The sequence below is a fragment of the Coffea arabica genome, chromosome 10c (genome assembly GCF_036785885.1).
Source record: "Coffea arabica cultivar ET-39 chromosome 10c, Coffea Arabica ET-39 HiFi, whole genome shotgun sequence".
Lineage (NCBI taxonomy): Eukaryota > Viridiplantae > Streptophyta > Magnoliopsida > Gentianales > Rubiaceae > Coffea > Coffea arabica.
In genome coordinates, this window is record NC_092329.1 from 8,636,457 (window position 1) to 8,662,916 (window position 26,460).

The window sequence follows — 26,460 nt, forward strand, 5'->3', positions numbered from 1 at the left end:
GAATGGGAAGATCTTTCCACCCAAAATACGTTTCTACCTAGAATGGTAGGGAAAAGAATATTGTCATTCCAGTGTTTCATACACAAAGTCAAAATGGATTATCCATTCATTTTCTAGTGTTTGGTGAAATTCATATTTAAATGTCAGAATGGAATATAATTAATACAAATTTGACTTTATTGTCCTGGATTAGTTTAGAGGACATAACATTATTTATTTATTTTATTATATTATGTTATTTGTTTGTTTATGTAGAATTTTGATAGTTTTTGCTTTCAAAATAATTGATTATTGATATTAAATTTTTTCAATTATAATATTTAATTCATTGCAGCATATAGAATTTTATGTTAAAATTTTACATCCACGCGCAATATAACGGCTTAATTAGTAGTGTAAAATATAAATTACATGAAGCCAAACAAATATAATATATTTTAAAATGTTATTATGTTTTTTAATTTTTTTTATAAAATACAAAAAAAATTTCACAAAATTGTTCAAATGTCAATTAATAAAGTATCTTAAAATATTTGTTTGCTACTAGAAAGGGAAAAAATATTTTAAACTTGAGAAAAATTATTTATTAAGAAAGATTACATTTAACTATTAATTGGGCTCACAAACATTTTGAGATATGGTGATAGAGAAAAAAGATTTATAAGGATAAATTTGACATCCTATTAATTTGGGTATTCTAGGATAAAATTGAAAAGAGCTTTTCCAAGATTTTTCTGAGGAATACGGAAAAAGTTGTGAAGGGGGAAAGAATTTTTCCATTTAAATGATTTATACCAAATTTGGAATAAAATTAATAAGTTGGAAAGGCTTGGAAGGCCTTTTCTTTCCATGCTATTCATGCTTACCAAACATGGGGTGTAAGCACGCACTCATCAGAAGAAACAAACAAGTCAATAAGAGCAATCCGCTCCTAAAATTAACTATACTATGCTTTATTCTTTAAATACAGTACTAAAATACTAGCCTCCCATTATTTTTTGGCCCCTCTATCTACCTATTATATTAGAAAAAAGCCAAGTTACTATAGCACCTCATCTTTTTGACACATGTATTGCACATATTTTTGACAAGTAGATTCTTGGTCATTTTAGCTAAACTTTTCCTTCCCTTTTTTGATTCAATTGGGCCAAAATAATTAAAATATTTTTTCTCCTTCAGAAAATCAACTATGTCGCTTCTTCTTCTTCTTGCGACAAGTGCTGTTATTTTTTATTTTTTAAAACTAATCTAACTAAAATTGTTGCCATGTTCTTTTTTTTTCGTCGAGATGATTAGCTACGTAACAAAGAGAAGTTTTTATTATTTTTTTTATCCCATTTTACATTTTCTTTTCTTCCTTTTTTTTTCTTCATGTCTAATCTCTCATATTTGCTCTATTCTTCGATCATAATGTTATAGTCAACTGACATTTGTTTGTTAAATTTATAGGATGATGCTATTATTTGGTATTTTTCATGGATAAAAGGTGAAGTATTAAAATATGCAAAAAGATCTTAGAATTCATTTTATACCAATGATCATTTTCTATGAAGAATAGAACAATAATTCTTTCTTTTCTTTTCTCCTCCCACGATTTGATTTCTTACTTCATATTTTTTTTCTTTTTCTTTGTTTTTTGGTTACATTTTATAATTATCTACAATTTTTGTGTATTTTTTAAAGAGAAAAGATACAATTTTGTGTAACCTCTGTGTTCTATAAGATTTTGTATATATTTAAACTAACGTTAATTTTTGTTTGTTTTTTAATTATTTAGGTTCTGTAGTATCAATTGGGTTGGCATATAAAAATTGTAGTTGGTGGTAGAAGTCACAATTAAAAATTGTTAGAAAATTCAATTTTGATTAGGAAGATGTTTTTGCAATAAAAAAAATGGTTCAATTCTAATTTGTATATGTAGATCTGGAAACATAGCAATTCATATATTTTTATCTAACCTTGCTATTTATATTTTGGAGCTACAGGATAATATTGTCACCTTTAAACGGGATTTAAATAAATAAAGAAAGAAAAATGTGAAACTTTATAATAAGTTATATTGATGTTGAAGATTGTGACATGTCTTAGTGGCTTTCTAAACCTTTTCTTATTATTAAAATACTGGAAGCATTATGACTACTTTTGATTTAGTTACAACTAAGACTATGCTGCTAATTAATACAGCAATGCACTTGTAGTGTATTGATTTTCTCTCTTTTTTGGGTATTATCATAATAATAGTTCAAAAATCTTTATTCAAATCACAATAAATAGGGGTATTAACTTCATAGATGGAATTTCTCTTCACAACAAATTTTGAGGGAAATTTTATTTATACTCCATATTTTATTAATTGTATTCTTACAATAAATAAAAACTATATGATAAAAATAATAATGAAAATGTGATTAACAAAAATGAGAGTTCAAATAACATTTGTTAATTTTAATTGTTTTGAGGCCCAATTTTCTCCTATGTTTCTATTGATTTATCATGTGCCAAAATAATTTGATGTTATGTGTTTGACTAAATTTCTAGGGGGCCAAGCTGTGCTTTGCACAGCTCAAGTACCTCTAATATTTTTATTGCATGATTGCATCAGCTGCCAAACAACTGCCGGATAATGGATACTACTATATGTCAAAGCCAAAAAAAAAAAAAAAAAACACACACACACACACACACACACACGCACCTGCACCCTAGTAAATAGTAGAAGAAACAAACAAGTAACATTTAGATCCGATAGAGTTAATAGTAGAATCGGACTGAACGAGCTAAAATCTATATATTTAATAGTTCAATAAATTAAAATATATTATTAGTAGTTGAGTGGTCACATCTTTATTATTCAAAAATTTCAGCGACTACTGGCTAACTCGCTCCCATCTTTTATTGATCTTATCTTCAGTTTCATCCGCTTTACCCGGAGCTTATTGTTAATAGAACTATAGAGTATAGACCATAGTAACCCCCACGATAACCATAACATCAATTCAATTTGGTGTCCAACTGGAATCGATTTGATTATTTGTTATGACAATTCGACGGGTCCATGTAGATTACTATGTGTACAGTTTAATACTAGGAAAATCCTATTAAGTAGAGTCGAAAAAAAAAAAAAAAAAGAAGTAGAGTCGTTCTTACTCTTAGGCAATTTGTTCACAAAAAGGTGTGACTATGACCTTTTTCTTCTTTTTCGGTGAAAACCAGCTTTGACTAGTGACAGCTAGATTAAATAAAACCATTATTATGTTATGTAAATTATATGTGGAAATATCATGGTTTGGAATTTTTCGAGCAAACTTTTCAGACAAAAGAATATGACTTCATTAATTATGAATAATACTTACAACATTTCAAAAAAAAAAAAAACAAAAGAGCCATTCCATTTGCGGATGATCTTGAAAGGGTAATGCACCGTGTTCGTTAGTGTTCATCTGAGATGATTAGTGAGGAAACGAAGGACTCCATGGATTTTTTTTTTTTTTTACAGTAACAACAATATTTCTATAATTTAATCTATCCTAATCTAGAGTCTAAAAAGTCTAAAGCGCTCCATGGATTCATAAATGGAAATTTGTGGGGATGCGGAACTTAAAGATTATACACCGGTTATAAGTCAAAAGTAATGTTTATGTATATTCATCTGTTTCAAGTAACTTTTAGTGCTAAATGTTTGGATTGCTAGTTTTCGCAAGAAAAATTTTAAGAATATTTCTTGACATATTAGAAAGGTTTTGGTTGCCCGAAAATATTCCTATTCTTTTCTAAATTCTTCTTCGAACTAAGACCCCCCATTCTGTATTTAGTACACTAGTGGAGTACATAATTGCAGGAGAATATTTAATCAATCAGATGAATACATGGGAGTACGACTACACGGGTAAACAGAATGATGAATGACACTACTTGGTACCGAACGTTGCCATCAACATTCTTCTAAACAAGACATACCTTACGGATTCTTTAAAACAAAAAGGTAACATCAAGATTATTGAGCACTTGAAAATTAGGGGTGCTATCTAATTGAGTCGAGTTCGGGAATCACCGTGCTCGAGTTTGAATTTGACTCGTTTGAATTTGAGTAAATTGCAACACTTATTAAATTCGAACTATTCGAGTTCGAGTTTAAGTTTTTCTTTTAATATTTTAGATTTATTATATTACCATTTTATCATTTATCACTTTTTTTTTACTAAATATTACTTCATGTAAATTTATTAAAATATGAACCCATAATACTCATTCTTTAATTAAAATATATAATATATAAATAATATAAATACTCGATTCGAAGAGCTTAATTGAGTGTTTACTTCTGATGTTCGAACTCGATTCGTTACACATAACGAATAGTTCAAGCTCGAGCTCGCTAAACTTTTGACCAAGCCGCTCTTATTGGAAACAGACCTCTTCCTTCAAAAAAAAAAGGAGAGGGGGGGGGGGCGTTGGGAGGACCTCCGAAATAAACACCCTTTTTAAATCCTTGAACAGAACTCAGCCAAAGAAAAATAATGCAAAGATGAGAAATTGCCAAAAGTGAGGCAATAGCAGTACATTTTCCCTTAAAATTGATTCATGGAAACAAACCATGTGGTCACAACTTGCACTTTGCGTCCCAGGTGGCTTATCTTTTCCTCCAAGTTGAAGCGTGTCAAAACACTTTGAAGCTACTAAAAATAGCCAAATAAAACGACAAGATTTTGCCGCGAGTTCCTGTTAAAAAACAAATTGTACAGCTCAACAAAACAACTGCAAACGAATGGCAATCATACAAGAGATCCATGGAATCGGTAAAAAGAAATGAAAAAGAACGAATGAAAGTCTTACACCAAAATCTGCATCACAAAGCCGACTATAAAGCGTTCTGTGTGATATGAAAGGTGTAAAGCAAATTTGCAATCATACACGGCCGCCCCAATTAATGAAAAGCACCTTTACCAAGCCTAGCAATTATAGACTTATATTATAGTATGCGCGTTTGTTTAGGATTGTCCCCATAGTTATTAGTATTATACTTAGTTTAGCATGTTTTTAGGCCTCTGCTTAATAAAAAGGAGATATCTTAACCCTTCACCTTCGCAAGAAGTGCAATTTCCGGGCAACATTGTATACCTGCTCTCGACCCCACTAAGCTTTCTTTGTCTGAATAGTGAGACTTTTGTTGACAACTTGTCAAGTGATTATGACATGTGTTTTTGCTATTGTGACATGGGCTTGTCCATAAATTATTAATGTTCATCGGATACTTGTTAAGAAAAACAGTTAGGTTGTGTTTGGATTGTATTTTTCATGATTTTTTATGAAAAAATTACTGTAGCGATTTGATGTATGTGAGAAAAAAATGTAATAAAGAAATATGATCACGGAAAACGACGTAATTTTTCGACGGAAAACGGCAATCCAAACAAGGCCTTAATTTTTTGTAGACTGAAATTAATAAAAAAAAAAGTGTTTAAATAGATCGTGTATTAAATGTAAATATGTGTATTTATATGCTAATTAAGTTTGAGTAAATATATTTTTGTATATGCATTCACATACTAAATTAAATATAATTTAATTATATTAACGATGCCCTTTTTTTTAAACTTTTTCTCTTTTAATAAATGAAAGGTCTCGAACCAAGTCTCTTATTTACAATTTTTCTATTTTATCGTTCAATCCGACCTTCCCTCGCTAACTAACGATGCGTGCTCGCTAGTAAAAATGTTATGTAACGTTATGTCAGCAAGCAAAGAATCCCATAACGTTATCAATTCGTATTATGGACCGTACATTTGTTTCCTATTGATCTCGAGTTTGATTTCTTTTGGTGCTGCTAGACAACTCAACATCCTGGAGAGTTTCTGAAATCCCCGTCCAGTCCAGGTACAAGTTGATGAGATTTGTAGACAGAAATGTACAATTAACTTCAGCGTGTACTCAAAGTTGATGGCGTCATGCGATTATTAAAATTAAGATGCACGGCTGTCAACGGGTCGGGTCCGGGCCGGAATTCATTATTCCGGACCCGGACCCGAATTGCTATTCCTGACCCAGACCCGACCCGTTTATCCGACGGGTCTTTTATTTCATGTTCCGGATCCGGATCCGGCGGGTCCCGGATCCAGGTCGGGTCTACCCGAACAAATTTAGCAAAATTTATAATTTCTAATAAAAATGAGAAAAAAATATATTTGTAAACTAATTTCTAACTAATGCAAAGAAAAAACCAAATAAGAAAAGAAATTAAATTGACTTTACTCAAATACATCACCCTAATCAAATTGTATTGATAAATATATATTTTTTAAATTATTAATTCATTTATATCCGGATCCGGGTCTAATACGGGTCGGAATACTATATTCCGTATCCGACCCGTTTTTGTTTGACAAAACGAATCCAGATCCGGATCCGGAAAACGGAATTAAATCCCTACCCATACCCGCAATAATTTCACGGATTCGATGCGGATCCGGGTTTAGACCCGACCCGTTGACAGGCCTAGATGCACGGGCTCGAATGATTCATTCATGCACGAAAGGAATATCTCCAACTCAGGATAATTATGAAGCCAACCAAGAACTCAACCAAATCTTAGGACCTGTTCTAACAAAGTTACAACTAGGTACACTCTAAACCCCGTTCTGCTTTCGTTTAATTATTTATTTCTCTTTTTCACTATGATGATTTATGTAGAATGACGAAAGAAAGAGAAAAACAACATCATGAATCTAATTTATTCACACTTTATTATTAAAGAAAAATCATCCTATAACATCCAGTAAACGAATCTAATTAAGTCAAATATTTTAATATTTAAATTTATTTAATTATTCTAATAATTTTAAAATTTTATTTTTATGTAACTTATTTATTTCTCGAATCAAATTTGGGTGAATTTTAATTATTTCAATTTAATTTAACTAATTGATGAACCAAACTCGAACTGGGCCGGATCAAACCAAACTCCAATTTAAATATCAACTAGTTTAATTCATCCTTCTACTCCAAACTTCTATCGTATCAAAGTCTTTTGGTAGCTTTGCTTAAGTTATGGATAGGAAAACAAAAATAACAGGAGTGTCTTGAAGTCGAAGTACCAACAAACAGGCGTCGGATTCGGAACGGCATCGGCGGTTGTCGCCGGTTTATCATCGTCGTAACTCCCGTTATTAAGACCAGATCTTTTCTAGAATCAATCCAAACAATCCTCAGCAGGCGGATTTCACCCGCAAGTCCACTAACAAAACCTTCCAATCAACGAAAACTCGCCCGCTGCTTCAAATAGTAGTATTATACTCCCTCTTTCCAATCCAGCCCCAACTCGCCTTAACCTTCGCCCTCACACTTCAACCATTATTACAACCCCTACCCCTATCCATTCCCTCTCCGTTTGTCCCGTAATTTTCTCCAAATATAAGGGCCTATATTTTCCGAATCTTTCAACTAAATCCTCCATTTTCCCTTTTTCTCCTCTTCACTCCACCAGCTCAAATTTTCCACTCCACTTTAGTCCTCAACAGTCGAATGCCGATGCCGGAGGCCGAAGGGCATGGTAAAAACAAACCGAGAGCAACTCGTCCTCCGGTTAGGGAACCGGTTCGACCACAACGAGTCCCCTTACGTTTTCTTCTCCGAGTCTCATCCGTCGCGTGCGGAATTCAGTTCGGTTGGGCGCTACAGTTATCGTTACTGACTCCCTACGTACAAGAACTCGGGATTCCTCACGCCTGGGCGAGTATAATATGGTTATGCGGACCGATTTCCGGTTTTTTCGTTCAACCGCTGGTTGGTCACATGAGCGATCGGTGCAAAAGTCGGCTCGGCCGTCGAAGGCCTTTTATTATTGCCGGCGCGGCATCGATCGTCGTTGCCGTTCTCGTCATCGGTTTCTCGGCTGATATCGGCTGGCTTTTCGGCGACCGCGGGGAAATCAAGCTACGCGCTATTGTGGCTTTCGTCATAGGGTTTTGGCTCCTCGATGTTGCGAATAACATGACGCAAGGTCCTTGTAGAGCTCTCCTCGCTGATCTAACTGGTACGTACTCCATACGCATGTATACGTACTTTATACGCGAGGCATACGTATAGTATGCGTGAATTTAAGTTTAATTTAATTTGCATGCAAGATGGGAACGCTGAGCTCTGTAAGTTAGTGATGGTACAAAAATTATGCAAAATTTTACTGAATTATATCCTCAACCTCCAAAAAAACATTTTAAAATATTTTTGCTGAATATATTTGGATTTCTCTTTTACGTGCCGGCCGTCTGCTCTGCTGAGCTGAATATTTTCTCGAAATGCTCGCAATTATACTTGTGTTTATTTATTTATTTTTGTGTCGTATTTTCTTGGGAAACGTGACGATATGTTTTACTTTTTTAATGTTTTGGACATGTGCGGCGTAAACTTTTGGTGAGTGAAAGGGGAAGTTTTAATCATGGAAGTCGCTTGGAGTTATTATGGAGCCATTGGGGTCGAGGCTACGAGGAATAATGATGTTCTAGGCGTTTTAATTGAGTATGACATTGACTCTAATGCCCTCAGAGCTGGAATTGTGGAACTGGTGGATCCCTCGGTGCATTTCTTCCTTTGGGAAATACTGGGCTCCAAGAAGAAAAGAAGTGACTGAAAGAAGAAGCAAAGAAAAAAGTGGTGCTTGATTTTCCTTCGTCTTTTTGCACATAAGCAATGGGCCCCGGCTTAGGGATGATTTTTTAGTTTTAGTAAGATCATTCAGATAAAGTAAGAAATGATTAAAATATTTACAATGCCCTCCAATTTTAACTGTGGTAATTACGAGCGCAAATAACTTTTTCTTTGCATAACGTTGTGTTGCTTAGGGATTAATGCATTTGCCGGTGATTTAACTGTTTGGGCTACTATATGTGGAATCCCATTCACTTAGAAGGGAATTGGTTAGTATATTAAATTTACAAGTGCTCCTCGTAGCATGACTGACATTGCACTTGAGTTGAAATGACTGCAGAGACCTATACGAAGATGTTGACGCTCTAAAGTTACTTTAGTCATCAAGTCATAGACTTTTGATTCTGGAATGTGGTTAGTGACACATTATGTGGAACTATATAACTCTTTTAATGCCTCAATTCTTGGAGCGAATGATTGATGGGGCTATGCATGATTCCTACATCTTTTTACACGGTATTGCATTGTGAAAGTGCATAATGTTGAGTAATAAGTCATGCTGGAATTCCACATAAGGTACTTGCGAATTTAAGGTGAAATGCTTGTTGGAAAAGTGTGGTTCTTTAGCTGATAACAGATGGTATAAGTGGGAAGTATATGGTTGAAGATATGTGGCAGCAGATGTAGATTTATTTATCAGATATAATTAACTTAGAGCATATTAGTGTAGCATGGCTTCATAGAGTTATGTCGTCAATTATCTGATACGTTTCTATCCTCATAGAAGGAGAAAAACAAACTCACGCTATCAGTTCCAGCAAGTTCATGGTCTGTGCTTTTTTTATTTCAATCTTCTCCCCCAGGGAAAGAGGTGATAACTTGCACCCACAGCCAATCAGAAATTAACGCTTGCCATTTTACTGTTTCATATTAGAAAAGGATCACCGGAGGACTCGAGTAGCAAATGCATATTTTTCACTATGGATGGCTGTTGGAAATATCCTTGGCTATGCCACTGGAGCTTACAGTGGTTGGTTCAAACTTTTACCCTTTACGCTCAGTTCTGCGTGCAACGTCAACTGTGCAAATCTTAAGGCCGCCTTCCTTATTGACATTATCTTTATAGCAATTACGACATATATAAGCATATCAGGAGCCCAGGAGAAGCCGCTGGATTCCCTCCATGGTTCACCTGCTTCTGTAGAAGGAAGTTCTGAACAGTCAAGCCATGAACAAGAAGCTTTCCTTTGGGAAATGTTTGGAACTTTTAAATATTTCACTGGGGTTATATGGATTATCTTGCTTGCTATTGCTTTGAATTGGATTGGATGGTTTCCTTTTCTTCTCTTTGATACTGATTGGATGGGGCGAGAAATTTATGGTGGGGAGCCAAATGTTGGCCAGAATTACAGTGTTGGAGTCAGAATGGGTGCTTTTGGTCTAATGTTGAATTCAGTGTTCCTTGGAGTAACTTCAGTGCTCATGGAGAAGCTCTGCCGGAAATGGGGGGCTGGTTTTACATGGGGAGTTTCAAACATCATCATGTCTCTTTGTTTTGTTGCAATGCTTATAATTGCTGCAGTCAGAACTCATATGGACATTGGTGACCATCTTCCTCCAGATGGTGTTGTGATTGCTGCACTGGTAGTATTTTCCATTCTTGGGATTCCCCTCGCGGTATGTATCTTTACTTTTTGTACCAAGTCTTACCCAGAGATTAAGTTTGAGGCTTTGTAATTTATTTTGCTGAGCTCTTTCAGGATTGCCTATATTGTTGAACAGATTAGCGAATTGGCTATTTAAAAGGACCTAGGAATTAATTATTCATCCTGATATTCCTTTGGAAGTACTTAGATATCCAAGTTTGGAGCATTTCGTGAAAGAACCCAACCTTGTTACTTGCTTTGCAGATAACCTACAGTGTTCCCTATGCCTTGATATCCTCACGGATTGATGCTTTAGGGCTTGGCCAGGGTATGTGTTTTTAAACATTTTGACCTTATACTGATGGAAAGGCATGAATCTTTGAGCCATGCATTTCAACCATGCAGGATTGTCAATGGGTGTTCTCAATTTGGCAATTGTGGTCCCACAGGTATAGATCTGGTTCTCTCAAGAGTTATTCCATTTGTTGGTTCACTGGTTTTGGTTCATTTTACTGCCATCTAGGTTGTCTAAGCTAGCATTGACTCGCTCTTGGAAGAGACTGGTTACATTCATCTGGCAGGTTAAACCTAAACAGAGTTTTCCAAAAATTGATTTTGAAACCAGTTTTCACTAATGAAATAACATAGTTGACAATTAAATTACCAGTTTGAAACATCCACTTCAATTTGATCTGTCAACCTTTGGTGTAAAAAAAAAAAAAAAGTATGAAGACCAAGCAAGACTAGGAGAAAGAACATTTCAGAATACAATTTTCTACATCACATGGCATCTTTGTTTTGCCAGCTTTACCTTTTCCTCTGTCATTTTTTTGAGGATGGAATTTAAGCTGGAAATGAACATATTAACATGCCCGTCTTTGTAGGATGGTATGCATGCATATTTTCTACTTAACTCAGTGATTTACATAAAACCCATTTGATCTATTTACAGACAGGCCTGAATTAGGACTTCATTTCATGATATTGAAGTAGCAACCGTTCTATCGTTCTGTCATGTTTATTGCTTTTCTTCTTTTAGATTTTGTAAACACAATATCCAAGTTTTGGCAGATACCATCTGAATTGAGGGCAGAATTATGTGACGTGTAGTATCCCGTCCCCACATCTCCTATCCTCTTATCCACCACACTTTTTTGCACCATATTCCTTCCTTTTTCTTCTTTCTTGTCTGTTTTCCTCTCTTATTTTCCCTTTTTTTTTTTTTGTTGTGGGGGGGGGGGGGGGGGGGAGAGGTGGGGAGAGAGATGTGTTATACAACTAATCCTAAAAATGGCATGTTGTTGATGACATGTCTTTGGATTTTGACAATAGATTTTGGTCTCTCTTGGAAGCGGACCTTGGGATGAGCTATTTGGTGGTGGCAACTCACCAGCCTTTGCAGTTGCAGCTGTTTCAGCATTTGCTAGTGGACTCATAGCCATTCTGGCAATTCCTCGAACAAGGGTGGAAAAATCAAGAATCCTCCCCTGAGGTATGATAGGTAAACACGAATTTAAGAAGATTTCCATGTACTTCAGTAAATAAACAAAATTTACTGGATTTTGGTGACATACAAGTTTCCATCCTGAACGCTTTTTTGGGACTAATGTTAAAATAATCATGAGTGTATTTACTGCCTTCACTTTTTCTTCTCCTTTTGTATTTTCCTTGCACTCATGAACTGCCAACTTGTGAATACTATCAGAACACCCAATATGACGATATATTGTGGTTAGAATATATTTTAGTTTTCTTAGAGGGCGTTAAATAAATATTTTTTCTTCAATTCAAAGACGATACCGTCTTTCCTCTGATTTTGTATTTCTTTCTTAGGCTATTTACTTGAAGTAATTTTGCTGCTGCCCACCATTGGATTGGCGTCTTATGGGAGCCAAGGATATGGTGCAGGTGAATCCCAATGCTGGCAGGAACTTAAATCATTGTGGCATGTGGAATTTTGGCTATTCCACCATCAAAGGATTAATATCCAGGCTCCACAATGAGGTATTTTGTTGTATCGAATTTTTTGGCACAATGTGTTAGCAACAGAGTTCTATAACTCAAGATTTTGTCAATAGCTTTGGATGATATTTATTTCAACATATTCAATTTATTTCTACTTTCTGTATGTGGAAACAAAATCGAGTCTGTAATTAAGATGTAAAATTTCTTTTATGCTTGTTATACTATTGATATCAAAAGAATCCTATCATACATCAATATCGCTAATCTCGCTGGACTCTGCTGTAGCTGGACAATAACAACTAGGGGGTAAAAATCCTCGTGCTTGTTACATATTACATATTTATGTTTTTAATTGTGATCTTTCCTTTCTCATTTGGATTGCTATATTCTCGCCTTGCTCCAAGCTGAGGTACTCTATAGTCAGGTTTCTTTGAGCGCACTTCTTGATTCTGCTTTCAGCAGATTTTAGCTGAGGATAATAACAAGCATGATTATAGAAAAAGAATGCCATTGCTTGTTTTGTGTGTTAACATCTCCAAGTATAGACATTACGCAGGGTAAAACTGTATGTTGCAAGTAAATTCTATTATATGGAAATCCATGGTTAGCTTTTTTTTTGGAGCAAAGGAAGACATTCACTTCCTAGTTTGTAGTGAGCTTCTGGGTCTATTGTTTCAAAAGTTTCCATTGGGTGGATTTCCTGAAGCAATTAGGGCTTGATATGCAAGTTAGATCAAGGTTATATTGAAAACATTTGGGCTATGGAAATTAGATCGAGGTTTGAAACGTTTGGGCTGTTGGTGAACGTAAAATTTGCCAAGCGCTGAGGAGTAGTATGGTACTATGCACCCCAACTGCTCATTTTCCTTGTCAGTTGACCAGGGACTGAAGCGCTGATGAAATGTAAACAAGTTTCTTGTGGATTGAAGACCTAATGAAAAGGAGTGGACTCCTGTGGAGCTTCTTTCTCTTGGACATTGGTGGATTTGACACTCAAATGAGCATTCCTTCCTCTGACATGAATGTTATCATCTCAGGACTGCTGCAATTTGCTCGATTTCTCTAGCAGTCTTGAGTACTCTAGGAATAAGTTACTTTTGCTGTTAGTCTCTTCATGCAGGAAATAGCAAATTCAACTAAGATCAACATTTGAGATTGTTGTAGCATCTAAAACTAAGAAGATTTTTATTAAGATTCAAGGGAGGTGGTTTTGGTGGCGTTCATGTGGTTAAACGAAAAGAAGCTTCGTCAGTAGTTCCAGGTTATGCAATTACTATCTTTTGGTTTATAGTTTCTAAGCTACACTTCATGGGGATATATTTACTAAAGCAAAATCTTTTGTATGCAATGTTTATTTATTAGAGGAATTTCGACTGCTTACAAGTGATGCGGTTTTGATAATGTGCTGGAATCTATGAATCTGAACCTTTGGTGTGCAAAATTGCTAAATGTTTCCTGTAAGGTATATGATTGGTGGCTAACAGTTCATGGAATGATGCCTTGATTGTGACTTCAACGTAGATGTCTTGGTACATTGTATTCTTTTCGTACATTTTCTGAAACTTGTAATCCATAAGGTTTGGTTGATTTCTGTGAAGGATTCCCTCTTCCGTTATTCTCTCTTTTCCTTCCTTGCATCTGAACCTTGGAATAAATTCCTATTATGTATTTTGCACTAGTGAGCATCAATCGAAGGAAGGTCTGCCTTCTGCAGACTGGGTAGAGCTTCTTGTTAGTGCACCAGAAACATCTGTAAAGTCTCTCCTAAAATGAGATAATAAGCACGATAAATGTCATTTAGGAGTTGCTTTAAATTGAAACACATAGTGAGAGTTAAGTTTGTCTGGAATCAACTTTGGAATGACAAGATATTTTTCGTAAGAATAATGTATCTGTTCTCCTCATCAAGTTTCCTGGATGGCCCTTTTGCAGATACAGTGTAAATTAAAGTTAATGGACTAAACAACTTGATGGCGCAGAGAAAGGAGAGAATAATAGCGCCCCCCCCCCCAAAACTCCCTATTTGCTAGGAAGAAACCGGTATCGAGGAATCTGTTCTTGTTAGTTGTTACAGAATAATTATTCTTCTCCTCCTCTTCAGTGACTTTCACTGAAACAGGGAAATAACTTGAACGATGAGGAAATGCTTTTGCTGTTTTAGTGAGTTGCTTTACGGTTTAAGCCTTGGCAGTACAACAATGTGGTTGAGCCCTGTTTCTGATCCTGCATATAAGAATAAATAAAAAAAAAACCTCAGGTATCAATTATCACATTGGGCCGTGCACGTGAATCAGATCCATTCCATTTCTTGATCCTAGAACTTTGTCAATTTTTCCCTAGCTATGGTGTCATGGAATCAAACTCCATGGTGAACCCCACTTCCCCAGTTAGGGTGGCAAAATCTCAAATTGGTTTTGTTATAACTACATTGCTAAATATGCAAACGAACGGGACAGAAAAAATGAAACAGAAGAAGAATGCAACAAACAATTTTTGAAGACTGGACAATTACCTCCAAAGGTTCTGCTGCACCACGCAGGGTAAACAGGAAAGAGCACTCTCTTATCTTCTCTCTCACAGCTGCAAAAATTATATTATTGGAGCTGGAGACACATGTAGTCTGACAGCGCGATATATGTTTGATTCAAAGGAAATTAATAATATTTCTTGCAGAAAGGAACAAAGAAAGGGGAGGCTGATTCTTGAAGTTGCTCAGACTCTCAGACTGTGACTGTGAACCTCTCCTCTGTGTGTGTGTGTGTGTGTGAAAAATACAGTGACAGAAAATCAGTGCTGTTCTTGGTTTCAGAGAGAGGGAGGAGATGATGGCGGAGGCCTCCTATCTACGGCTTACAGACAGTCTCCAGTGACACGAGCGGAGGCCCCCACTTTGAGACACTATCTTCCGTGTTGTGAGAAATGGGATACAAATTAAATGGCTGCAATTCTTGCACGTACTTATCTTTCAAAATGTGTTTCCTTTCTTCCATCTGCCGGTTCCCAATACAGCCATGAACTGTCAACCCCATTAACCATTGTGGTCCCTCCCACCCTTTGCATGATAGATAGATAGTAGACGGATGGATAAAATACCAACCTCCACCACCACCACCCCCCACCCTCCCTCTTCACCCCATGTATGCAAGAAGTGCATGAGGATAAACTTTTATATTGCCATATTAAAAAGGTTAAAAGATCCACAGGACTTGCACTTTTGGCCCCTTCAACTTCCCTCGTCCTGTTACTGTTGGTGGTACGTCTTTGTTTGTAGCCAAGGGACCAGCCAGCATTGTAGAGTGGACACAGGACCCCCCCCCCTTCTGTTTTTTGGAGGAGATTTGAACTGCTCTTCATATATATATATATATATATGTCTTTGATTATCTCAATCTCAATCATGAAGAGCAACTCTACAGCACAGTTATTATTAGACGTTTCAAGGTCTCATTATCGAGTGCAAACTGGGGTTGAAACCAACAGGGCACCAACCCCATTCGTCACTAACCTAGTTGCATTAAAGATAGAGCAAAAGATCTCCCACAAATGAAGGTCCCCTTTTATCATTAGGACGACTCGAAGCAAGCATTGCCAGCCCACATCAAAAAGGCCCACCAAAAACCGACATTTTATATCTTGATTAGACTTAATATGGTTGATGGCTTAAGATCTTTGGAGGAAGCCAAAACACGGCCAGCCGCTTCTTGGCAGGAAACAATGATAACTCCTATTCTTACTACAAGTCTCTCTACTCAATATGTGTCGCCCCATTCATTGGTTGGTTCACTATTACACAACATAGGGAGCCAAAACCAAATGGGGCCTCAAAACACAGAAATTACATAAAACTTGTAGCTCTCAAAATGGGCAAGTAGCCAGGGGGCGTTTGGCTGTTGAAAGCGGTTGAAGACAACAGAAGTCATGCTTGACTATGGAGCATCACATGGGCTGTGAAAGAAGCTACATGCATGGTTGCCTTAGAACATGCCAGCATTTTAATGGCCACACTTCGCTGCCCTGTCAAATTATATGCCAATATGCTGCGTCATTTCAACACAACTACAAGGGAATTGGATTGCTCGTCAATCCATTCAATCCACTTGGCAATCCGAAGATAACCTCTTTTTTTTTTTTTTTTTAAAAAAAAATATTCCTGTGATGCTTTCTTCACTTTGAGTTGAGACTTCTTGAGAGTAGAAGAGATGGCGTAGTGACCAAAACCTAAAAAAGAGAAGGTTTAAAAGATTATCCTCCAAAAGTTAACCAACCTACAACTAACTAAAAAAAACCCTCCTTGACATATGCCACACAACACAAGAGCACTTCATGATGGCAAATAAAACCTAGCTTCTTGGAGACAGGCACAGGTTGATGCTTATGGTGGACGGTTTAAAACAAATGCATCCACCACCTATATCATTTATTAAATAATAACTATAAAGAGAAACCATCTCAATTAAAGTATTCAGTTCACCACTAATGACTATTTACTAGATAAGATCAAAGAGTTTTATTAATCTAACGTATGGCTGTGTTATACTTGTGCCAGGGCCCTATTCTCCATCTGTTAAAAACAACAATAACACTTGAAAACGAAGTCCGCAGTCCATCATTTGACATCTGTCCCGATTGAGAGAAGATAAAACGAAGAAAGTAATTACTACAAGTCTTCGAGATAAAAAGAGGGGGGCGGGGGAATAGTAAGGAGTTGTAAGAGGGAGCGGTTGAAAAGATAGGTCGGTCCCTATCCCTTCTCTTCAAAAGCTCTATGGTGGTCTTTATGGCAAATGGTTGGGGTAGGCCCGGTTATATAGTCGAAATTTTGTCACACCACCCTGCTACTAATTCAAGAATTGAAGATTTTACAACATTGGAACCATATTATAACTTATTATATGACCAGGTCTATCTATTTTTGCCGGCCTTTATTAGCAGTCGTGATACACAGCATTCCTTTCGTTCATACACATTTATGAGACTCTGTAATCTGCATATTGACACGTTTTGGGGAGCAACGAGGGTAGGCCCCAATTTCTACATGTATATATACTCAGCTAATATCCCTCATCACTTGCACTCAAAACCTCTACACACGACCGAGAAAAAAAAAAAAAACCACACCAAAATCCCAAACGAACAGGATTTTCCTTATTTACTTTGAAAGCCATAGAATAATCATTAACATCTCTCCAAGACTTCAACCAAGGAGAGCCTTCAAGCTTATTCTCTCAGCTAGCACACATATTTCTACTACCATCCTTATCACTGCTAGCTATGTGCAATCCAAAGCCCTCTTCCCCATCCTCATTTGTCTGCAACACTAAGAAAAATCATTTCACAAAACCCCAAAAACACATGGATATTTGCACTACTCATGATGATTATGATTATGATGATGATGATCAACTTCATAGATGGCCAACCCCTACTGAGGTAATAACCTAATAACCACTGTAAAATCAACTATTAAATCATAAAAATTGCTCTTTTCTAAATGATGAAGGATATGTATCAAAAATTCACATGACAAACTAACCTGGCTTATTTCTTGCATTCTTACTTTCGTTTTTAGGCCCTGCAAGAGATCAAAGCCATAGGGAAGATATCAGGACCTACTGCCCTGACAGGGCTACTACTATATTCAAGGGCCATGATTTCCATGCTATTTCTTGGCTATCTTGGAGAGCTTGAACTGGCAGGAGGATCTCTTGCTATAGGCTTTGCAAACATCACTGGTTACTCTGTCATTTCAGGCTTAGCCATGGGCATGGAACCTATTTGTGGACAAGCCTACGGCGCCAGACAAATGAAACTTCTAGGCATAACTCTGCAAAGAACTGTCCTCCTCCTCCTCTCCACCTCCATTCCCATCTCCTTGACGTGGCTCAACATGAAAAGAATCCTTTTATGGTGCGGCCAAGATGAAGAAATCTCATCAATGTCACATACTTTCCTAGTCTACGCAATCCCTGACCTCTTCTTCCTTTCACTGCTCCACCCTCTTCGTGTCTATTTAAGGACTCAAAGCATCACATTGCCCTTAACTTATTGCTCAGCAATCTCAGTTCTCCTTCATGTTCCACTCAATTTTCTTCTAGTCAGGTACTTTAACATGGGAATCACCGGCGTTGCATTGGCAATGGTTTGGACTAACCTAAACCTTTTTCTTCTGCTCTGCTCCTTCCTCTATTTCTCTGGGGTGTATAAAGATTCTTGGGTGGCTCCCAGCATGGATTGTTTACGCGGCTGGTCATCTTTGCTAGCGCTAGCTGTGCCAACTTGTGTATCTGTTTGCCTTGAGTGGTGGTGGTATGAGTTCATGATAATGCTTTGTGGACTCCTACTCAACCCGAAAGCAACAGTTGCTTCTATGGGAATCCTCATCCAAACAACCTCATTGGTCTATGTTTTTCCGTCTGCTCTGAGCCTGGGAGTCTCCACCAGAGTTGGAAATGAACTCGGAGCCAACCGGCCAGCCAGAGCCCGCATTTCCATGATAGTTTCCCTAATTTGCGCGGTCGCATTAGGCCTTGCGGCAATGCTCTTCACTATCTTGATGAGGCACCAATGGGGCCGGTTTTTCACCAGCGATGCTGAGATTCTTGAACTAACATCAGTAGCATTGCCCATAGTTGGGCTTTGTGAGCTTGGAAATTGTCCCCAAACAACCGGCTGCGGGGTGCTGAGAGGAAGTGCTAGGCCTACAACCGGAGCAAATATCAATTTGGGATCATTTTATCTGGTCGGAATGCCGGTGGCAATATTGATGGGTTTCGTGTTAAAAATGGGGTTTGCTGGGCTGTGGCTGGGATTGCTTGCAGCCCAGGCCTCATGTGCACTTCTTATGCTCTATGTATTATGCAGAACGGATTGGATAGTTCAAGTTGAAAGAGCAAAAGAGCTAACAAAATCATCATCATCTTCTTCTTCTACTACTACTACTACCACAAAAACAACTACCTCAGCAGGTGCTGGTGGTGGTGTTATATTGCCGGTGTCATCGCCGCCTTCCCAGTCCACCACCAAGCATGATGGAGCTGGCAAGACAGTTAATCTTGAACAGATATTGTGCACTAATGATGAGTTGGTGAAGTCAGCTTCACTTGAAACTGACCCTCTCATATCTAACCACATTGTGCATTAATCAGAGTTATAACCCTCAAGATTTTTTCTTTTTTGGTTTTTTGTTTTTTCCAAGTCCCCCTTGAGGGGTTGATGTGAAAATTGGTTATTTGATTTTTACTTATGACTACTTATTTACTCTGTCTCTCATTGTATCCCATAGAGTCTGGAGAAGACAGTTTAATTAATTTGGTTCCTTCCTACTATTATAAAATTAGAACTATTACCCATAATTTTTGGAAAATTTTCCAATCTGTCCAGCAGGGCTTTTCATTTTCTTGTTAGTAATCAACTAAAACAACAGTTAATGTCGAATACTGCAGAAAGGGCTCTCTCTCTCTCTCTCTCTTTTTTTCTTTTTTTTTTATAATCTGGTGGTGGAAGGGAAATGGGATTGGTGCTGTTTCGGGACTTGGGGAATGTTAAGCTGTCGGTTGTTTTAAGAGACGTGAGAGAGCGGATCCGCCTGACTTTGTTGTTGTTCCATTCCATAAAAGGGCACAACATTGACTGCCTAAAAAGGCAAATTGGCATAATCCTCATCAACAACTCAGCGTAATCCTGCTAACTTTTCCTTGCTATATGTTTATTTTGCTTTTGGTTTGCGATTTTCTATTCGTTCTTGTCCTCCTAAAACCCTCTACTTTCCTGCACAAAGTTGCTTCAAAAGACATTGCCAATCTTAACAAAGTATGAACTTTTCTTCCGCCTTTCCTCCTTCGGTTTCCAAAAGTGATTGAGCTAAAAGCTAAACTTTCAAGAACGGAGTTTATTTCTTTACAATTAGTTTATTGACGTGCAATGAAACTTTTAAGTGTACGTCTTAAAATAGTTCTCAAACTAGACGTGTTTCTAAAACACCCTCTAATCAACATTGTGCTCTTGATAGTATTAGCTAGTAATAAAGAAAAGAAATTTGGAATGTAAATCATGGCCGTTTCTCATGCATTTCAATTTGTTATGGCATCTATATAACAAAATAATAAAAAAACTAATTAATGAAGAACCAAACAAGCTTGGTAGCCAAGCTTTCTTAGTTACAATATCTACTAAATGCATTAGAAACTTAATCATAAAGTTAGTTAGGCATATCAGAATCCATAGTCATGTTGAATTGATTAAAAGTAGTATGGTTATTGTGCTTGGTTTGGATACTATTTTGGGAAGTATGTGCGATACAAGTGATGCAGAATCTTTCCATGTCACAATTGCCTAAAAAGAAGATAAACACGTTTTCACGATTATTAGGGTTAATTCCAACTTTGCACTCTCGAATTTTCGCTTTGGCCTTTAAATTTTGAAACGGGACACTTTAGCTTTAAAAAATAGAAAATCTATCGTATTTTGGTCCATAATATATAGGGATAATTTTAGAAACCTCCCTTGAGGTTTCTGACAATTTCACTGAGTTTCCCTATGGTTTGATAAATTATACTTACCTTTATTGATTTGATAGTTTTAGTAACAAAACCTTAAAATAATATTGACTTGATCAATTTTTTAAATGAATACCCAAAAATACCCTTGTCTAATGGGTTTTAATTTATTTTCCTATATAATTATAAGATTATTTAGTATAATTATAAGGAAAAGGTGCCAAATTTTTCATGTCCATATCTACTATAAACAACTATAATAATAATTTTATTACTGTGATATGATACTTTTGATGGTATTTTATTATGGATTTAGATTTAGAAGATAGAAAAGAAAATGTTCAAATAATTCATTTAGAATTTATGAATTTTTGGAGTAGTGGGATTATCATAATTTAGTAGTGCTTTTGGGCCATTTCTTTTTGATTTATTGTTAATTTTAATACCAAAAAAGTAGAAAACAAGAATCAATAAAAACATTGGATAACATATAAAATTAAGTCATTAAAAAAATCACTAGTTCGACATTTGGTTATAATAGAAACAAGAGGCAATAGTAGTAGTTTTATAGTTTTATTGGTGAAAAATTAAAAAAAAAAAAAGAATCAAAAGGAAAAAGAATGAAAACATAATTTAAAATTCATTCTAAGTATAAGCATACCAAATAAGGGAATTTCATTAAAATATTTAAGAGTAAAATTATCATTTTTAATGATAAGGGAGGTATGTGTAATTTTTTAAATCTCAGGAGAACTTAGCGAAATTGTCAGAAACCTCAGGGGAGGTTTCTGAAATTATCCCTAAAGTATAAAATCTATCCCACTTTAGTCACTAAAATATAAAATTTGTCATGCTTAAATATAAATCTATCATAGTACCAATAACAATTTTACTTAAGTAAGGCAAAATGTAAAATCTATCACGCCTAAGAAGTGTGTTTTTTTTTTCTTTTTTACAAAAATGAAGCTAATTTGGAAAGTATCTAAATGTAGAGGACATTACATGTTAATATACATACATGATAACTTATATATAAATTTGCTGCATCAATTAACAATTACTTGTTGAAAACCTACAAAACATTCTTGTTTAATTGACTTGTCAATTAGAGTTAAAGTTAGAAATTTCTCGAAAGTGTTGGTGCGGTATGTTGATGTTATGACGTTATGAATAATCGTATGTGGAGAAAATTCTGTGTTACAGTAATCACGATAGACATGGCTTGTATAAGAACTATAACAGGAAGTCAATAATTACACCAATTAGGTCATGTTAGGGTTAAGGGCTTGAAGATATCTCCCAATTTTAAGGCCTTATCTCTATCATCTATTACCTAAGCAGTAAATCTTACATACACTGTAATGATTAAATACACGACACATATGTAAAATTAGATTTTAAATTCAAATTCGAATTATGTGTCATGCATCGAATAGTGAAAGTATATACACTGCTAGTGTATTAAAAATTAATTCTTAACTAAATATCCCCCCTCATCAGCAATATGATGATGGATTTTTTCCCTGTATATTCACTGAATCAACCATGCATCACGGAAGGAATCAGGGGAAACGAGAACAAACCCCCCACCCTTCCAAAAATATGTTTTAGAAAATTCAGTTTTTATCCCCTATAAAATTAGAAATTTTTAGAACACTCTTTATAAATTAGAGTTTTGTCCCCGGTAAAAATTTAAAAATAACCTTAACATTCAACTAATCTACTATATATATACACATACTAACAATTATTACCCTCTCTTGCATTTATATACTTCTTCCCCTATTTAATCTTACCTATCTTCTCTTGTGTTTATTTTCTTTCACTGATTAATCTTACATTTTCAAAAATATAACACATGAAATATATATCTTAACGAATGCCCATAAATCATCTGAGATAGACCCTTAAAAATATTTTATGCTATACATGTAAGTTTAGGTATATCCAAATTCGTCACCCGAAGACAAATTTTTTGATTCCGTCTATTCACGTGTCCCGTTTGAAAATGTGGCCATGAGAAAGAGGTTGAGATGTATTTAGGTAGGTGTGATCCACATTATTTCCCACATTTCAATCCATTGGCTATAACGAAGAAGCTTCAGCCCAGTTTGCAGCGTTCCCCACTAACAAGTAAGTACATGGGCATATTTAGTGGTATGAAGATAATAATCAAAACACTTTTGGCTCTTAAAAGTAAAATGTTTCATTCTCCAAGAAATCGTATTGACAAGAAAATAAAGGACTCACTGCTGGAAAAAGCATATGCACTAAGAAATCCTACAAATGAAACCTTAACCTGAAAATGTTGTGTTAGACTGTTAGTGTGTGTGTATGTGTGTGTGCATGATGCATCCAAACAAAACATGCAATGATGATAATTGGCACAAGAGAAGTATCTGCTGAAGAGAGAGCGGTAGAAGAGGGTGTTTGGGTGGGGGATGAAGGGTGGTGGGGGTCCCTGCTTCTAACTCAAGAAACAAAATCAAGCTATTATTGCCTCTGTCTACTTCTCAGATGACAAAAATGGAGCAGTGCCACTGCATAGCAGTTCCCAGCAGCCCCCCACCCCACCATCTCTTGCTCCTCTTGTTCTTACAAATCCAACACAAAACCACCACCAAAAAACAATTTCATTGCTCTAAAAATCTCCATATCAGCCGTACGTCCATATGTAGTAGCATATCTTTCTCTGTATTATTGATTATTATACCAAATAAATATGTGCACTATATAATTTATTAGTTTTTGTATGTCCATATGCATGTATGCCGTACTAATCCCTCATCCTCTCGTTTCTGGTAGAGCTTAATCATTTGTGCCCAAAAAAAAAAAAGAAGAAGGAATTTGTTTTGGGATAAATATTTTACTTAGATGCTTTTGCATAGTGCAAACTATATGCAATTGATGCGTGTTTCCAAAATTAGGTAGCACTTACTGTGTAATTTCTTAAAGTCTTTGATATGTGAATCTTAACTTTTTTTAGTAATGGCTCCATCTCTTACATCTAGTTAAGTGCAAAAACTTAGGTAGGTCATCTTATATTTTGGTACATTTCTCTATCCATTTTTGTCTTCTTTTAACTTGGTGCTCCAAACCAACTTTTTATCACCACTTTTACTGTCTACATTTTTTTAACATTCTCTTCTGCACCGGCAACCCTATTAAAAGAGTATTTTGAATGGCCGGATATCAATTTTGCATACCCAAAAACGAAAAAGTAATACATATCTAAAGACTTTAAATAGATAGTGAGACTGAATCTGAACCATGCAAAAACCCTTTGTATTAAATATGACTGTTATTCCCACTAATTATTCTTTAAACTCAATTAATTGTTAGGGCTCCAATTGTATATTCAGCACTTGTTGTAGCCTAATACATGTGTCCTTGGAGGTCTTTACATTAATTACCAGCCAGAGTCGTGTAGAGCTCTATCATCACTTAGCTGGTGTCTACAAGTTTTATGGTTGCGTACAAATATGGCCTAAAATTGCTAACATGGCATGGCGCACAAGTTCTTGAATGTCCTGATTTCAAGAGATTTTAAGGTGTGGAATAGACACCTTATCCAATCAACTGTTTAATGTACTGTAGTTGGAAGAATATGGACGAATAGCAAAACAATGTGTTGAAAAAGATAACATGAGAAACAAGTCTTACTTGGAGGGAATTGATTCAAGATGGGCAGAGAAGACGATACAAGAGAAAGAGGGGGGGAGAGAAGATATTCGCTAGTGGTAGGGAATGAGAATGTTGAAATGGAAAAGTGCCAGAAAACAACATCATTGCAGATAAAATTGAGGTCTATTCACTAGAGGTTTCTTCTTTTCTTTTCTTTTCTTTTTTTTTTGTTTTCGCTTTCATTTTCTTGATTTCATTCATGGCAATGAGATGGCAAAATCACAGTATAATAATTGTCTTTCAAATTTACCTGCTGTCTCCATTCCAGTTTATGTGGAGGATGTCCATCACAAGCAGATCGAGATGGATGGCAAAATCAAACTATAATAACTATCTTGGTCAAAATACTAGAAAGAATCCATGCAAGTTTTAATTCTGATCAAACACGTTTGTGTTATTTCTTTTCAGATTTGATTAAGATGCGACCTTCTATTTATTTTGCATTGGCTGTACCACGTAACAAGCAGATTTTTTAAGATTAATATCTAACGTAATGATTGAGATGATAGCACGATCGAATAATGCGGTCAAAGATCCTTTAAACTTAGAGAAAAACGGAACTTGAATTCCTACGTAGTAAAATGCGAATAGGCAAATCCTACGTAGTAAACTTGAATTCAATCTCTACAACTACTTCGATGATTAGAAAATTTTCGATTGCTAACTATCCAATCAATTCTCGACCTCAATCAACGGGAAGAAGGAAAAGAAGACGAGAAAAGAAGGACAGAAAATTCAATTAATGAGAGGTTATTCTTCTTCTTCTTGGTGAGGTGCTAGGGGGGTCCAGGGACCGCATATAAAAAGTTTCATGTCACTGCTAGTAGACCATGCAGTAGGACATGATGCAAGGTTGTGACGCTAACTTATATGCATGTTACGCCAGTACACATGCTTCAAGTATCAGGAGCAGAAGAATGATAACTCCAAACAGTGTGACCATCGTCCTACATTGGTACTGGCGTCCTTCAATTGGTATAGATAGATGAGGTACTTGTTTAAGCCTCTTCCAAAAAGACAAGCTTCTCATCACCTTCCAAATGACTCTGTGTTGGTTGCAGGGACAGCGTCCTTTTTTTTTCCATGAAAGCTCTTTATTCTATAGAACAAGAAAGGATAGCTTTATCAATTAAATTGCAATCCAGCCAAAGGTGCTTCTGCTTCAGTTTCTTTTCTTGACTACTGTTTTCGGGTAAAAGCTGTCCAGCCTGCATAGAATTTTGATGCAAACTTCATCAGCTTTGCCCAAATTATTTGCACACTTTACTACCATGGCCTATAAAAGTCAAAATTGCCTCAAATAATTTTGAGGTTTATAAAATTTTGGCCCGGCGTAAGGTAATAAATTCTACATCACCATCATATATATTCAAATAAGTTTTTTGTGGAAGTATAATTGCATTTTTGCTATTATCTCTAGGACCCTCTTCCTTCTCTCTTGTACTCATCATGGGGTTACCTAAGTAGGCCATCAAAGCAGACTTTTCTTCGGACATAACACAAAAATAATTTCTATTATTATTCTCTTTTTCTTTTTTTGACAAGGACTAGCATTTACTTCAGCAGAGATTAAGTTTAGTAATCATAAGTTGACAGGAGTAGTTTAGGTAACTAATACCAAATTCATTAGTTTCACAACTTTATACATTCCTTATCTTACTTTAAGCACGTACCCATATGCATACAGTAATCATAAAAATAAATGAATAATATAAAGATAAATACATCAAATTATATATTCAAACGAGTATATTAATATTAGGGGAGAGAATTAAGATAGACGATGAGATAATAGTATTATAAATAAAGATTTTGAATTCAAAATCTTCTACTTATAAAAAAAAAAAAAAAAAAAAAAAGTAGATACAATGTGACATTTGAGTGGGGTGGGGGGAGGGGGACTGGGGAGAAAAAGAAAGGATGGAATATAATCTCCTGCAATTCAAATGGCAGTCGACATGGATATGTCCATCATCATTCAGCATCATCAGTGCCCAGCACATCATTATAACCTGGAATGGAATAATAAG

The 26,460-nt window shown here is 35.9% G+C and overlaps 2 protein-coding genes across 5 annotated transcripts; both read left to right on the plus strand.

Moving 5' to 3' along the window:
* The first annotated feature begins 6,967 nt into the window (after positions 1-6,967).
* LOC113714666 (sucrose transport protein SUC4) lies at positions 6,968-12,515 on the plus strand. 4 transcript variants are annotated; one of them, XM_027238646.2, is made up of 6 exons: positions 6,968-8,029; positions 9,575-10,317; positions 10,551-10,614; positions 10,692-10,735; positions 11,619-11,787; positions 12,120-12,515. In XM_027238646.2, the coding sequence occupies exons 1-5, from the start codon at positions 7,519-7,521 to the stop codon at positions 11,775-11,777; spliced, it is 1,521 nt and encodes a 506-aa protein (XP_027094447.1). In that variant the 5' UTR covers positions 6,968-7,518; the 3' UTR covers positions 11,778-11,787; positions 12,120-12,515. The 4 variants fall into 4 exon arrangements, with proteins under 4 accessions (XP_027094447.1, XP_071924985.1, XP_027094448.1 ...); XM_072068884.1 differs by having other exon boundaries at positions 12,195-12,515; XM_027238647.2 differs by having other exon boundaries at positions 11,619-11,778.
* Positions 12,516-17,316: 4,801 nt separating this feature from the next.
* Positions 17,317-19,520, plus strand: LOC113714667 (protein DETOXIFICATION 48-like). The gene is made up of 2 exons (XM_027238648.2): positions 17,317-17,681; positions 17,821-19,520. Exons 1-2 carry the CDS (start codon positions 17,523-17,525, stop codon positions 19,390-19,392), a joined length of 1,731 nt encoding a protein of 576 aa, XP_027094449.1. The 5' UTR covers positions 17,317-17,522; the 3' UTR covers positions 19,393-19,520.
* Positions 19,521-26,460: the final 6,940 nt, after the last annotated feature.

Coding starts and splice junctions, on each gene's coding strand:
- LOC113714666 (XM_027238646.2), top strand. CDS start 7,519: ATGCCGATGCCGGAGGCCGAAGGGCATGGTAAAAACAAACCGAGAGCA. Junction 8,030..9,574: donor TCTCCTCGCTGATCTAACTG/GTACGTACTCCA, acceptor GTTTCATATTAG/AAAAGGATCACCGGAGGACT. Junction 10,615..10,691: donor TGCTTTAGGGCTTGGCCAGG/GTATGTGTTTTT, acceptor TCAACCATGCAG/GATTGTCAATGGGTGTTCTC.
- LOC113714667 (XM_027238648.2), top strand. CDS start 17,523: ATGTGCAATCCAAAGCCCTCTTCCCCATCCTCATTTGTCTGCAACACT. Junction 17,682..17,820: donor GATGGCCAACCCCTACTGAG/GTAATAACCTAA, acceptor TTTCGTTTTTAG/GCCCTGCAAGAGATCAAAGC.